We start from the raw sequence: 14,580 nt of genomic DNA on the forward strand, positions 1-14,580 counted from the left end.
AAGGTTCACTCGCTCAGTGACTAGGACCACTAGGAGCTGGTTCCATTAAGCTTACCCAACGAGTCCTTTCTCAACCAACGAGAGAGCCCGTTTGAGCTCACTGAATTTAGTTAAATTCATTTTTTCCAGTGAACGACTTGCTTGCCCAATAAGTCTACACAAAACCATAAACTCTACATATGTATCGTATCACCTATTTGGTCCATTTAATAACTTTTACATGTTTTTTAGTTCAAAAATAACATACATACAAAGTTCAAAATACCTTAGGTAGACTAAATTGACCAAAATGACAGATCGTAGGTTGTTCAACAATCATAACTTATATGCATATCACAAATTTAAAGCTACTTCAACCAATATCATATATTAATATCTATTGTACCAATTCATCAACACTCAACATATCAATTCATACAACAAAAAATAATCACGCATAAAAACTTTAGTAGCTTCTAATTGCTCTAGTAACTCAAATAAAAAAATTGAATATACCTAAATGACCACATATAAAACATATTCACTTTAAATTATTATGAGTCACATGCATGGATTAGAGGATCACATGCAACTCAAAATATTAAAGTGACTCGATATAAAGCAAAAAGTAAACTTAATTTGGTTTGAACTTTGAATAAATATATAAACTCATTATTAAGACTTTTACTTCTAATATTCAAACCGATAATAAGTCATATATATATATATATATATATATATATATATATATATATATATATATATAAGGATTTAAAAATAAATTTATGATTTTTATAAAATAAAACTCGATTAATAAAAATTATATGTCTTACACTTTAAAGAATAAAATATCATCTTTTAAAATCATTATTATACACTATTTTATAAATGATTATACATACCATTAAAAAAAATAAAAAGAAATGATCATATCGAATTGTTTGATTAATATTTGAATTGAAAGAAATAAAAAAAATTAAAATGTAAATCGAAAATAATTTTTGTTCAAAAATAGTAAAACAATATTAAAGTAATAATATTATATATATATATATATATATATATATATATATATATATGTATATGTATATATATTACTTTGTTTTTCTTGTAAAAAAAGTTGTATTGCAACGTATATCTTCAATTAGAAACTTTTATTTTTTTGGTCAAAACTCATTTTTTTAATGTTGAAATAGGTAGTTAGTTTTATTGATGATGACAATGTTTATAATGAATTTCTTTAGATTAAATTTAATTTTTTTATTGATGTAAAATTAAAACATAAGAAATTAATTTTTTTTATCAATTTTAAGTAATTCTATATAAAAAAGAAAGAAAAGAAAATATCATAGTAGATATTTTTTATATATTCTTGTCACACCTTCGTTTGTAAAAAATCATGTTTTGACATATTTAATTTATCCATTTTATCATAAATACAACTAATATAGTATTAATCTGTTCTAATATCTTAAAAGAAAGTGAAGTAACAGATTATAGTAGTACCACTTTTTTATAATAACTATCGGAAATACATAACTATATCGCTGTGTATTTATTTATTTATTATGATAATGAAAATCTAGAAAACTAGATATTATAATAGTTATTAAAATAAAAATTACCATTCAAATTTATATCAAAGTTATAAAAGCTAATTAAAAAATAATTATAAAAATAAATATTTTTATTAACCTTTATAATATTATAAATGCATGATATTTAAATATAATTATTTATAAATAACAATATGTATTTATAAGAATGTATAAATTAAGAAGTGGTAACAAAAATTTATTATTAACAATAAATAATTGTTATTCATGATAAGTATTGTTTTATAAAAATCTGTATTCTAAAAAAATATTAAAATCTTTCTTTATCAGTAATTATAAATGATCCTAAATAATGGATAAAACACTGTACTGCAAAGATCTTGTCACTGTGAAACCTGTTTTGTGGAATAAGGCATTTAGCCACTGTCATTGCTTGATTGATTTAGCTTTGCTTGTTTTCATCAAAAGTTTGGAATTTTTTGATTGTTCTTTGATTTTCACACAACAATCACTTTCAGAATGCTGATTGCAACACCAAATTTCTTCCTGTCTCTTCTCTTAATATCCTCACTCTTTTGCCCAACACTCCTTGCCAAGTCTTCTCACCCAATCTCCGTAAGCCTCTATCCCTCTTTCTTTTTTCGTTTTCTGTTACCCTTTTCGTTTTCCGATTGATTTTAATATCTGGGTATCTGGCAGGATACTGAAGTCAGGAAGAACAAGATTCAGTGCTATGCTGATATTGACAGGTTCTCAAAATATCTAACAAATTGGGTTGTAGAACATGTCTTTTAGAGTGAATTACATTTTGATGTTTAATGATGTTACACTTGTTTTATTGGTCCCAAAAGTTTTGTCTATGCAAAATCCGTATCCAAAGGGATTATTATCTTGTTAGCTAGTTCAGAATTTCGGTAGAGTGACTTTGAAATTGAGAGCAAGTTCATAATTTGTGTTAGGTAAATTTGATGTCAATTTAAGAATTTGGGCATCGAACTTAATAGCAAGTTGAGAATTTCAGTAGAGTGACGTTGAAATTGAGAGCAAGTTCATAATTTGTGTTGGGTAAATTTGGTGTCAATTTGAGAATTTGGGCATCGAACTTAATAACAAGTTGAGAATTTGGATGGAGTGAATACGATAGCAAGTTGAGACTTTAGGTAGAGGGACTTTAATAGAAATTTGAGAATCTGGGAAGAGTAAATTTCACAGCGATTTGGCTAGACTGAATTTGATAGCAAACTGAGAATTTTGAGGATTAATTTCCATAGAAGAAACTTTGGTGGTTGGAGGACCATAGTAGGTAACACATTTTCAGGACTAAATTGTATATTTTCTAAATTTGTTATTAACCTTTGTACCATTATAACTAAAAGTGTGTTCAGAGCTAGGCTGAAATATATAGCTAAATGCCCTTGGTTTTCCTGTTTCTGCTCTGGTTCTTATTTCTGGAATATTTAATTGGTTTGTAAAATTTTTTGATAATCAGAAACTCTTGTTGGTATAGATTCATCCCAGTTGACTCATTTCTTTTAGCATTATAACTGAACCATTTCTGCTTCAAGTTTAGTGCTATTGTTTGTAGATATTGGTTGGTGTTCTTAACTGGCTTTTTTTTTCTTACAAATTTAATGGGAGTGAATGTGATGTTTGGAAACTATTGATCCACATTTATGATTATTTCTTTTTGTGGTTAGTGGGTTGTGGGGTTGGTCGTGCAAATCATCAGCGATAGCAAGGGAGAATTGTGCTCTGCGATGCCTTTCACCAGCTTGTTATGAGCTCATCTATGAGAGTGACCCGGTGAGGCAATCTCTTCGTGTGATACCTTTTTCAATAGAGTTCAGATCAGATACCTTTTTCAATTGAATTGAATTTTTTTTTGTAGCTTGAAGAGGGAGAAAAAGACTTGATTCGCAGTCAAGAGTACAAATACTGCATGCATAAGTATGTATAGTTTCTGCAACTCGATGCTTGGAATTTTTATGATATTGGAAGGGTTGAAGTTTTGCAATGCATGGACTTTGATCTTACATTTAGTTGTGGTTCTTTCTCCATTATTGTAACAAATAATTGAATTCCCAAAACCGTAAATAGGACACATAATTTGCTTGTATGGTTAAGCCAAGTAATCAACATAGAGCCTAGGGAAGTAAATAAGTTGGATCATTAATCAGTTTTATTAGTTAACTTTAGTTTTATTGTTTGGTTGGGATTCATGTGTTTGTACATTGATTATTGAGAGTAGGGATAGTGAGAAATGGATCTCACAAGATCATTGTTTCTTAGGAATGTCACATATTGTTATTTTGAAGTTTTATCTGATTTTGGAGGGCTAGTAAATTGAAGAACCCTGATATGTTTGGGCGGATGACTATTATAATAAAGAAAACTTCAACTGTATAACAAAATTTAAAAGATATTTTTAGGTTGTCAATGACAACTTGAATGTTCATAGTGGAAACAACAATTAGCATACACTTACAGTGGATAATATATCATTCATCCTTGGCTTTAGGCTAGAAAATTTAACGAGTTTCTTTCTGCAGTGTTGTGTTGTCTAAAATGGACAGAGATTTGAAGTTGTCTCTGATTCTAGTTTTAGTGCTGATATAGGTTGTTGGATGACAGGCAACAAGAGCCATTGGTTGATTTGAAGTTAAATAAGAAAATATGTTTGATTCATGTTTACCCTTTTAATCAATTTTATTTTGTTCATGTTAAGAAATTTATTATAATTGAACCTTGATATGTTGAGAGAGCTACATGGCATGTGTGGATGAAGTTTAGTCTAAGCATTGTTGTTTGTTTACCTTGCAGGTCGTCCTTGGGGGAGAGCCTTGAGGGTGTGAAGGGTTCCTTTAGCAACTAATCATCATGAAAATTCTGAACTGAAGGTTGAAGATTTGGCGAATTTCATACTCCTTGCTAAATTTAGAATAGAGAAAATGTCCTTGAGTGTCATAGTTTTTAACTCTTCAAGATTATTGAGGCTATATAGTGTATTAGTTTCTTCATCCTGTGTATCTTCTCAGCTTTTAATCCACCAATGATCATTGTCAAAGGCACAATCTGGTTATCCTATTGAACTCTCAATGGCTTTTCTTGATATGTTTCTACTTTCTCTTATGCTCTCATCCTTAATGCATTTTGAGCAATAACTCTAAAGGGTTTGAGTATAGCTAGAAATTTTAACCTCCCAATGTTGATGTTTAGAACATCCTCCTTAAGTGCCAATTTACCTTCTATTTTTTTTAAAAAAAAAACTATTAATTGGTGTTTGAAACCAACATTACAAATAAACAAAATTACCCTCTGAACTTAGTGATCATGATCAAATGTTTGTTTCTATTTTGAGTATAAAAACATTGTATTGTTAATCAGATAGAAGTCATGATGATATAGTTTGAATATAATTAGCAGAGTGTAAGCAAGATAGTGTCATCTACTGTTATGAATGAATCTTTAAGCTCTAAAACATTGTTGTTCTGTGTCAATTTGGTTGTCCATTTGGATTCCCTTGGTATACAATAAGATTATGTTGCTGTTGGTTTGTCCTTTTATACCATTTATCAATATATCATTTTTAACATCTTTTGGGCTTTTATTTTCTGCACCCGCACAATTTCTGTTTACCCCCAAAATTTTCTAAATGACCATTTTCATCCTTGGAAAAAGTCACTTCTGGACTACATGTTCTGAAAACTTTTTAGAACAAATTTTTCAGAATAAGATTTTCAAAACAGAAATTTCGAAATACATGAAATGAATTATAGAATAATTGTGGGTATGAAGAAAGCAATAACCTATCTTTTGCTATGTATGGTATGCAATTTTAAGTACATGAAAAGCCAGTTATATAATTTAATAAGAGAGTTTGCACATTAGAGTATTGAATCATGTTCTGGTGCATTAGTCCTTCGGAAAGTATGGTGCTTTGCTTCTTTTGAAGGTATCCTTGAACTGAAAGACATAAACTAATTCTTCTTTTGGAGACTTAGTGAATGTGATATGTGAAGTGGATTGTCTTTCACAGCGAAGATCTTTTCATACACATAATCATGAATTGAATCTTCACAAAGAATCCAACCATCTATTTTCAGATTTCTTTTTGGGAACTTGAGAAGTTGTGTTTTGGAATGTAAAAACTTAGTGTATGTACATGCATCCAAGATTATATTTTTTAATTTTTTTTATAGATAAAAGAAAAAAGAAAAAGGAAAATGTTTTCCTTATAAGACATTCTATGTGAGTTGTCTTGACCCTACTCTACCACACATGTAATAAAGTTCCAAACACCTACTTTCTATCTTATTTTACACAACAGCCCTTAAACAAACAACACAATATTAACTTATTATTATATTTTCCTATGAGTTTTATATAAATAAAAAATATAATTCTTACTCTATTAACAACATAGGGAAGAGAATACAATTTTATCAAAAATATGAAAGGCGATTATTATTTATTAAATTTTTTCAACTAATTTTCTCCTTGTGATAATTACAAATATTTTTCTTAAAAAAAAGTAAACCAGTTATTGTTCATAAAATTAGAAGTACTAGTGTTTGTGTGCTCATCTTTTAAGACAATAAAAATAATTAATATAATTAAAATCATTCATTATAATAAAAATTAGTTATTATTATCACTATGCTAAAATAATGTATACACGTTCTCAAGCTGCTGTATTTTTATAAGTAAAAAAATATAATTTAAAAAATATAAATAATTTTGTATAAATGACTAAATAAATATAAATAACTTTATAAGAATAAGAACTAAGGAATGATATAATTATTTTTGTATGGAGAAGATTACATCTTTTATCAAAATAATAAAATTCTTTTATTTCACCTATGATATGGATGTTAGGAAGTAAAAAAGTTATGAGAGTATCATGCGACATCATCTACCTGTGTCAACTTAATAAAACCTAATTATTTTAATTAATATTAAAATAAAAAGTATTATAAAAAATATTCTTAAAAAACAATTATAAAAAACTACAAAATCTGATAAAATAATTTAGATTAATAAAAATAAAATCCACGATAAAATATATATACCAAAAGAATTATTAAAAATAATTATAGACATTGTGTTTATTTAAGTTAATTAATTGTTACAAATTGTTATCAATTTTTATTTTATTTTACTTTCTCTCAAACAAGAGAAACATGAATAAGAAACAAAACCATTATCCAGTGTGAAACACAACACAGAAAAAAAGAAGACGGAAATGGCGTTGTTGAGTGGCGGCACGCCATGGTCCAAGCTCGTTGCTCCTCCCATTTTCCACCGTTCTCACGCCCCTCGCACCTTCCTATTTTTCAAACGACGCCGTTTCTCAGTCTCTGCTCTCTCAGAGCAGCCCGTTCGCGTCCGTTTCGCTCCGTCTCCAACGGGAAATCTCCATGTCGGCGGTGCTCGAACGGCCCTCTTCAACTACTTGTTCGCCAGGTTCATTTTTCATCATAAAAATTCAATTTAAATAGTGGGTCTTCTTTGGTTTTGAGTTTTCCGCTATGTGGTGTGTTGGGGTTACGATTTCAGGTCCAAAGGTGGGAAATTTGTGCTCAGAATTGAGGACACTGACTTGGAGAGGTCCACAAGGGAGTCTGAGGAGGCCATGCTCAAAGATCTCTCTTGGCTTGGGCTTGATTGGGATGAAGGTGAGCGAGTGAGTGTGCATTCAACAATGATGATGATATATTAATACCTCTATATTATAGGCACTTTTAATTAAAGTAAAACCTACGCATGAATGGAGATTTAAAAGAGATAAGAAAATTGAATCTCTGAATGACATCATAGATATATAGTTCAAGTGAAAAAACTTTCCTTATGAGAGGGGAAGCCCTGGGGCAACGGCAAGGGTTTGCCTTGGTGACTTGTTTGTTATGAGTTCAAATATAGAAACATCTCTTTTGCATATGTAAGGCTTAGTCTGTGCACAATGTGGAGCCTTCTGACTTTGGGGTACATTAGTTTGCTAAAAAGTCTATCTTGCAGCATAATTTGCAACACTATAATTAATTTGTATATGAACAAATAACAGGATGCCTAGTGAAATGATAAATAGAACGGCTTGGACTTGATTGGGAGGAGGATTAGTTGGTGATTGTGCATTGAAGAGTGATTTGTTCCATTTGGCACCCCTTATTTGTCTATCTCTTTATATCATCATCAATTATATATGGGAAAATAGCAATGGATAACAACACTCTATTTAACACCTAGAAGGAGAAAAAGAGGAGTAGGTCTGACATGTATATTATATTATAAGAAGGAAGAGTTAGAGAGAAACAACAAGTGCTGAAGATGATACAGGAAATTCATTATATCTATATTTCTCTCTTTTCTATCACTTTTTTTTCCTCTTGGTGTCACTTAACATTGGGCATCCACTAATCTTTTACCTTATAGACCAAGGATATTTGACACCCTTTTTATGTCGTTTTCTTGTCATATAATCCACTATACCTACATCAAAGATGATTTGCGGTCTCCTTAAAGCTATTTGACATTTGACAGGGATAGAGAGAAAAAAGAGAAATGTAAGTATGGTGGGTAAGTTGATGTGATAGGAAGAGAGAGAGAGAGAGAAATGCCGTTGCATCATTACTGACAAATAACATACGGGTGTTCAGTAATCTTTTTCCTTGAGCAGTTGTAATGGTTTTGCTTTGGTGGTATATTTGTTGATGGTTAAGTGTGTATATTTGTATGTTATGGTGAATTTGCTAGGGCCTGGTGTTGGAGGGGATTATGGTCCTTACAGGCAGTCTGAGAGGAATTCTTTATACAAACAATATGCACAAAACCTACACCAATCTGGCCATGTTTATCGCTGCTTCTGTTCTAATGAGGTATGTTTTGGAACTTGCTTCATGTGAATGTAATGATCTGGACTCGACAATGTTTGTAACCTTTGATGATTTAGCATGTTTGCATGTATTTGGGGGGGGGGGGGGGGGGGGGGGGGGGGGGGGGGGGGGGGGGGGGGGGGGGGGGGGGGGGGGGGGGGGGGGGGGGGGGGGGGGGGGGGGGCGCTGGCATGGGGGGGGGGGGGGGGGGGGGGGGGGGGGGGGGGGGGGGGGGGGGGGGGGGGGGGGGGGGGGGGGGGGGGGGGGGGGGGGGGGAGGGGGGGGTGTTGCTTATTTATGCCTTATGTTTGTGTCTGCGTATTAAAAGTGGGATTTTTTAAGTAAAGATTGTTTAAAAGAATATGTTTATTGTGAAAATTTTCCAACAATTTATTAGCTTTTTTCCCCCAAGAGAATTGCCTTTTTTAAAGCTTGAAGAAATGTACCCAAATTATGAGAAATAGCTCTCCAAATGGAAACTTAAGAAGCTGCAAAAAAAATAAAAAACATTTTCCTGAAATAAGCTAATGTGAAGTACACACTTAAGATATGAAGTGCCAATTTTGCCCATATGCTTCAAAATGTGTGCCATTAGACTGTTTTCCCTTCGTTGCACGTCATCCAAAATTTTAAATTTGAAATCCTTTTTTGAAAGATTTGACCTGACGTAAAAGCTTCCTCAGCTTCAATTTTTGGTTCAGTTTATTGAGAGCTGGTTTCACAAAAGTTTCTTATTTTGGGATGTGTACCACTTAAAATGAAGAACGAGATTATGAGGTTGGGCCATTAGAATTTGGCCATTGTTTACTGAACTAGTTTTGGTGCTTTTATATCTTTGATCATAAATGCTAAGGTTACCTGTTAATCTTAGCTTTTGTTTATTTAACAGGAACTGGAGAAGATGAAGGAGGATGCTAAACTAAAGAATCTGCCACCGGTGTACACAGGTAAATGGGCCAGCGCAAGAGATGAGGAAGTTGAAGAAGAGCTGGCAAAAGGGACTCCTTATACATACCGGTTTCGAGTCCCTAAAGGAAGTTTAAAAATTAATGACTTAATTCGAGGCGAAGTGAGTTCTTTCCATCATTTTTTGATTTTTCTGTCATTTTCTCGTGAGTGATAGAAATAAATTCCTTCATTTCTTTGAATATACAGAATCAACTGATATCTTGGAAGTATTTTATCTTATCCTATAATTTTGTATCAGTGATCCCCTATAGATACAGAAGATATATGTGATGCTGTGGATTTAGCATTTTTTTTCTGAAGATTCCCTTTAGCCTAGAGGGTTATATTTTTTCAGTTGTGACATGATACATATATCACTTACAGGCATAATTTGATTATGCCATGTGATCAGTAAAGACTGACTACATGCATTTTCATTGGGAATAAATTAAAATTGACTAATTTTCAGAGAAAGCTTGTTTTCGCCTTTGTGTTGCCTTTTTTTTTCATACATTTGAGTTGATGGAAAATGAAGCATGAGATTTCTTCCAAAATAACATTTACTGGCTATTTATTAACTTACCTTTGGTAGTATCTTGAAGGTTAGTTGGAACTTGGATACACTTGGAGATTTTGTGATAATGAGGAGTAATGGCCAGCCTGTTTATAACTTCTGTGTAACGGTAGATGATGTTACCATGGCAATTTCCCATGTTATCAGGTAGTGATTATAATTTCTTAGTTAATCAGAATGTCTAAGATTTTTTTTTTCACTGATTTATTCTGTTAAATATTTTGAATTCAGGGCAGAGGAGCATTTACCAAACACTCTAAGGCAGGCATTAATATATAAGGTAAAATACGAACCATGTAGTATATCATATCACCTTTTACAGCATCAGTTTTTCCTTAAAATTCAAAGTGTCTATCATTGTTTTTGTTTCTCAATTCAAGTCAACACCAAAATGAAATTTGAATTTACTTAAAATATTGATTGAACGTGGTTTTATTTGACTTATGTGTAGAGCGGTATGTATGGTATCACTGATAAAATTTAAGTTGTATTTTTAAGTGATTCATATATTATCAATTGGAATGTCAATGTGGGCTTAAACCATTGGTCAATATTTTACTTATTTTTTAATATTTTTTCCTAAGTCATGCATTAATCTTGGTTACTAATTAAGGTTTGTTCGACATCCGGACATGAATGTGTTTACAGGCATTAGGATTTCCCATGCCTTTCTTTGCACATGTTTCCTTGATTTTAGCTCCTGATCGGAGCAAATTATCAAAACGACATGGAGCAACATCAGTGGGACAGGTGAGGTTGATTTATCCTTTTTCCATCTTTTATCCGTCTTAAAATCGTGTTGTGATTTATGAGGTCTCACTTGATTCTCATTCCTTCATAGTTTTTTACTATGTAAGTTTCCATTAAGTTTCTTCTCTTGTAATGAATAATTAATTTCAAACTCTTATAACTGCTCTTTCACAGTTCCGGGAGATGGGATACCTACCGGAAGCAATGGTGAATTACCTAGCATTATTAGGTTGGGGAGATGGCACTGAAAATGAGTTTTATACTCTTGATCAACTTGGTTAGTGATTTTTGTTACTCTACTTTTTGAGAATACTATCATAATATTTCATATCTTGTACTATTTTGTTTTCTGAACAGGAAACTTACTTGGCAATTTTCTTACCTTAAGAATGTATTTCTTGTGTAAACAGTTGAAAAATTCACTATTGAACGTGTTAATAAAAGTGGTGCTATCTTTGACTCAACGAAGTTAAGGTAATTTCTTGCTTTTTGCCTACTTTGTAAGCATAATCGGTGTATTATTTCCACAGCTAGCTTATATCCTGCATTTTGAGCTCAAATGGGTTAAATTTCTTACAATTACTAAATACAGGCAGGTTTTGTTCTGAATGGGAAATTATTGTTTTTCTTTCATCAAGTCTAGGATGGGGAGTGCTAGCAGCATATTCTATAGCACACTTTCTTCAACACACTTTTATTGTTACTACTTAACTGGCATTTCTCAAGTCCAGGTTCTTTGCTGTGATTTTGGTGCTGTACCTTCAAAATGCACTCATTTTGATATTATGAAATATATTAAAAACTTTTTTATGTATCAAAATCAGTGTATTTTGAAAGTACAACTTCAAAAATCCAACAGAAAATACAAGTCTCATTTCTCTTGCAGAGTAAATGTTGCATTTATGATTATATGTACAATGAGTTTATTTAGTCAAATTGTAATATAAGGTTCTATAAGTGGCTGTTCTGAGGCATTGTTGATGAAAGTAAACAACTATTACAATTAATGTCCCTGTAATATACTTTATGCCTTCAATTTAGGTGGATGAATGGTCAACATTTAAGAGGACGTCCATTGGAGGAGTTGACCAAACTTATTGGAGAGTACTGGAAGACATCTGGCATAGTCACAGTATCAGCTGGACCTTTTATTGATGTGAGATCTAATTGCATGCATTCTTGATTCAGACTCCTCATAAATACAATCTACTTAGCTTCATTTTCTGAAGCATGGTGATTTTTTTTTTTAATATGGTTTTGACCCATCTTGCAACAATGGACTCAATAGTGATAACACACGATTGACTAACAGGAAACTGTTCAACTACTTAAGGATGGGATTGACTTGATAAATGATGCAGACAAGGCCCTTACTAACTTGCTTTCTTATCCTTTGCATTCTACTTTACAGAGGTGATTACTCATTCTTCTAAGATGGAATTTTTCAATTGGCCATATAAAATGAACAAGGTTAAGATGTGCATGCTATTGTGGATTTAGCTTTGCAAGTCTGAGGGTCACAACTTGTAGCTGGCTATAATATTGTGTATTGTATTTGTAGATAAGTGTTTATTTATAATGGCAGTGGTATTTGCACTATTAGTAGTTACAACTCTACATGTTGGTGGCAGCGATGAAGCAGAACCTCTCTTGCAAGATAATCTTTCTGAGTTTGCCGATAGCCTATTGGCAGCCTATGATAGTGGTGATCTGGTGGCAGCACTTGAAGACGGCCATGCCGGCTGGCAAAAGTGGGTGAAAGGCTTTGGTAAATCGCTTAAGCGGAAGGTGAGCTGAACAGTCTTAAACACCACTTGCATTCTATTGATAAAGTATTTTGGAAAAAATGTGTTCTTTCAGCCCCTAATTTTGGTCAAATGTGTTTAAAGCCTGTTGTTCTTTTGTGTTAAAGAGTTTGTTCATCAAACTAAACATCTCCACTTTCATGTTCAAGGGAAAATCACTTTTCATGCCTCTTAGAGTTCTGTTGACTGGAAAACTTCATGGACCTGACATAGGGGCAAGTGTTGTATTGCTCTATAAAGCTGGAATTAGTGATGTAGTGGCTCCTGAAACTGGCTTTGTGACATTGGATGAAAGATTCAAAATGCTTAGGCAAATCAACTGGGAGACATTGTCCAAGGATCAACCTGTCAAAGAGACTGCTGCTTCTGTCTAACTGAGATTTCACTATCAAGGTCTATCAAATAAAACCATGGTTTTTTACACTACTGTTTCATGCAAATTTGAGTACAGAAATGTTTTTTTTTTGTAATTTTTCCGAGGGGTCTTGTTCAGGCTTAATAATGAGTTTCATTTTTTATATATAAACGTTTGTTTCAATGTGACTAGATGTATTTTCTAATATATTGATTTGGAAACATGGATATTTTGGAATAATGTATTTTTTTTAACTATTTGAGTAATGATGAGGAGCTCAGTGGTTTTGTTGCTAGTTGTAGTTTCATGGTGGATTTTGTGGTGCTTTGTGATGTTCAGAGGTAGTAGGTATATAGGTTGTGATGGGATTAGGAAGGAGATACAACTGGGGCAAATTCAGAAAGAGACCAAATAAAATAAAATAAGATAAACAGAAAATATCATTCATTTATTTAAAATCAGTGATCTAATAACTGTTAAATATACCCTCCCATGTTAGGTTAAAAGAAACAAAAAAAAAAATATCATTCACCTATGTTAAAGTTAAACTTGGATAGGCTTGATTTAATTTAATTTTACAGTTTGGTTTAGGTCTATTTTTGCGATTTTTAATTGTAAAGTTATTAAATATTTTATAATGGAAAATATATCTATTGTAAAAGAAATCATGTGTTTGCTTTTGAGATTTAATTTGAATAACAATAGTACATGTCCTATAGAATAAGAGTACGTGTTAATAAGAAACTAAGATTACAACTTAAAAACATAATAGCCAAATCCATCGATAGGTATTCCCAACTACTACAGTGCAAAAGTTAAAACACCTTGTGTTAGTTTAGATGAATATTTCTTGCGTTTTAGCAAATAATTAATAAAATAAGTGATTGATCATACTATTACCCCAGGTTTATTATTTCCTGCACCCACACAATTACTAACTGAACCTATAATAATAGGAAAAAGACTTAAATATCCTCCACCCCGAGTTCATTACTGCCTTCATTTCTACCATCACTGTCACTATAAAGAAAGAAGAAGGCAACGAGAATGTTAAAGAGGAAGAATGTAACATCCCGATAAAATTTACTAAAAGAAATATATAGATTTGATAAAACATAACATAGAAAAAAAAAATGTAGTTTATCTTATCCAACTAATAGTTATATCAATAAATCACATTTTTTTTAACTTTCTAAACAGAGATATCTCAAAGAGATAAATTGTTATACAAAAAGTCTCCGTATTTATATATATATATATATATCTATATATATATATATTATATATATATATATATATATTATGCATGTATACATATTTATATGCTAAACTCCAACATTTAGAACATCTTTTGCTCACACCAAATGATGATCATTGCCAAAGAGATTATAGCAAAAAGAGACAGACAACACAAATGTAAGGGTAAACTAGTATACGAAAATCAACATATTACAATTTAATATAAGAAATCATATCTCAACATTCACAACCTATCACACACTTGATCATATCATAGCTCAACATCTTCACCTCATTGATCTGAATTCGACAGATTTCGCTGAAGGTTTTCACCCATGGTAGTATTTATACTCTGTAGATCATAAACAAGGATCACATGACCTACTTCCCCATGAGGTTAGTCTTTCCTTACATGACACAAAGGGCTAGTAAAGACCTCCTACCATTTTCTGTCATTCACTTTACATGAGCTGAATGGTTGGTAGAATATCAAGATACATTC

General features: G+C 32.0%; 2 protein-coding genes across 2 annotated transcripts; both read left to right on the forward strand.

The window, feature by feature from the left end:
- Window positions 1-1,912: 1,912 nt before the first annotated feature.
- Window positions 1,913-4,644, forward strand: LOC148195602 (uncharacterized). Its single transcript, XM_088093908.1, has 5 exons — window positions 1,913-2,150; window positions 2,235-2,284; window positions 3,233-3,338; window positions 3,424-3,482; window positions 4,356-4,644. The coding sequence occupies exons 1-5, from the start codon at window positions 2,055-2,057 to the stop codon at window positions 4,405-4,407; spliced, it is 363 nt and encodes a 120-aa protein (XP_087950034.1). The 5' UTR covers window positions 1,913-2,054; the 3' UTR covers window positions 4,408-4,644.
- Window positions 4,645-6,734: 2,090 nt separating this feature from the next.
- LOC124843615 (glutamate--tRNA ligase, chloroplastic/mitochondrial) lies at window positions 6,735-13,079 on the forward strand. The gene is made up of 13 exons (XM_088094969.1): window positions 6,735-7,001; window positions 7,095-7,213; window positions 8,289-8,410; window positions 9,297-9,476; window positions 9,958-10,076; window positions 10,161-10,209; window positions 10,578-10,679; window positions 10,854-10,956; window positions 11,090-11,153; window positions 11,721-11,835; window positions 11,992-12,092; window positions 12,311-12,467; window positions 12,634-13,079. The coding sequence occupies exons 1-13, from the start codon at window positions 6,781-6,783 to the stop codon at window positions 12,856-12,858; spliced, it is 1,677 nt and encodes a 558-aa protein (XP_087951095.1). The 5' UTR covers window positions 6,735-6,780; the 3' UTR covers window positions 12,859-13,079.
- Window positions 13,080-14,580: the final 1,501 nt, after the last annotated feature.

Source organism: Vigna umbellata, chromosome 7, assembly GCF_029865625.1.
Source record: "Vigna umbellata cultivar VRB3 chromosome 7, Vumbellata_1.0, whole genome shotgun sequence".
In the NCBI taxonomy this organism is placed as follows: domain Eukaryota; kingdom Viridiplantae; phylum Streptophyta; class Magnoliopsida; order Fabales; family Fabaceae; genus Vigna; species Vigna umbellata.

What these genes read in the sequence shown, in the direction of transcription:
- LOC148195602 (XM_088093908.1), top strand. Translation starts at nt 2,055, where the DNA reads ATGCTGATTGCAACACCAAATTTCTTCCTGTCTCTTCTCTTAATATCC. An exon ending in TGCTATGCTGATATTGACAG is followed by an intron (nt 2,285 to 3,232) that starts GTTCTCAAAATA and finishes TTTTGTGGTTAG; the next exon opens with TGGGTTGTGGGGTTGGTCGT. An exon ending in TCATCTATGAGAGTGACCCG is followed by an intron (nt 3,339 to 3,423) that starts GTGAGGCAATCT and finishes TTTTTTTTGTAG; the next exon opens with CTTGAAGAGGGAGAAAAAGA.
- LOC124843615 (XM_088094969.1), top strand. Translation starts at nt 6,781, where the DNA reads ATGGCGTTGTTGAGTGGCGGCACGCCATGGTCCAAGCTCGTTGCTCCT. An exon ending in GAGCAACATCAGTGGGACAG is followed by an intron (nt 10,680 to 10,853) that starts GTGAGGTTGATT and finishes GCTCTTTCACAG; the next exon opens with TTCCGGGAGATGGGATACCT. An exon ending in TTTGACTCAACGAAGTTAAG is followed by an intron (nt 11,154 to 11,720) that starts GTAATTTCTTGC and finishes CCTTCAATTTAG; the next exon opens with GTGGATGAATGGTCAACATT.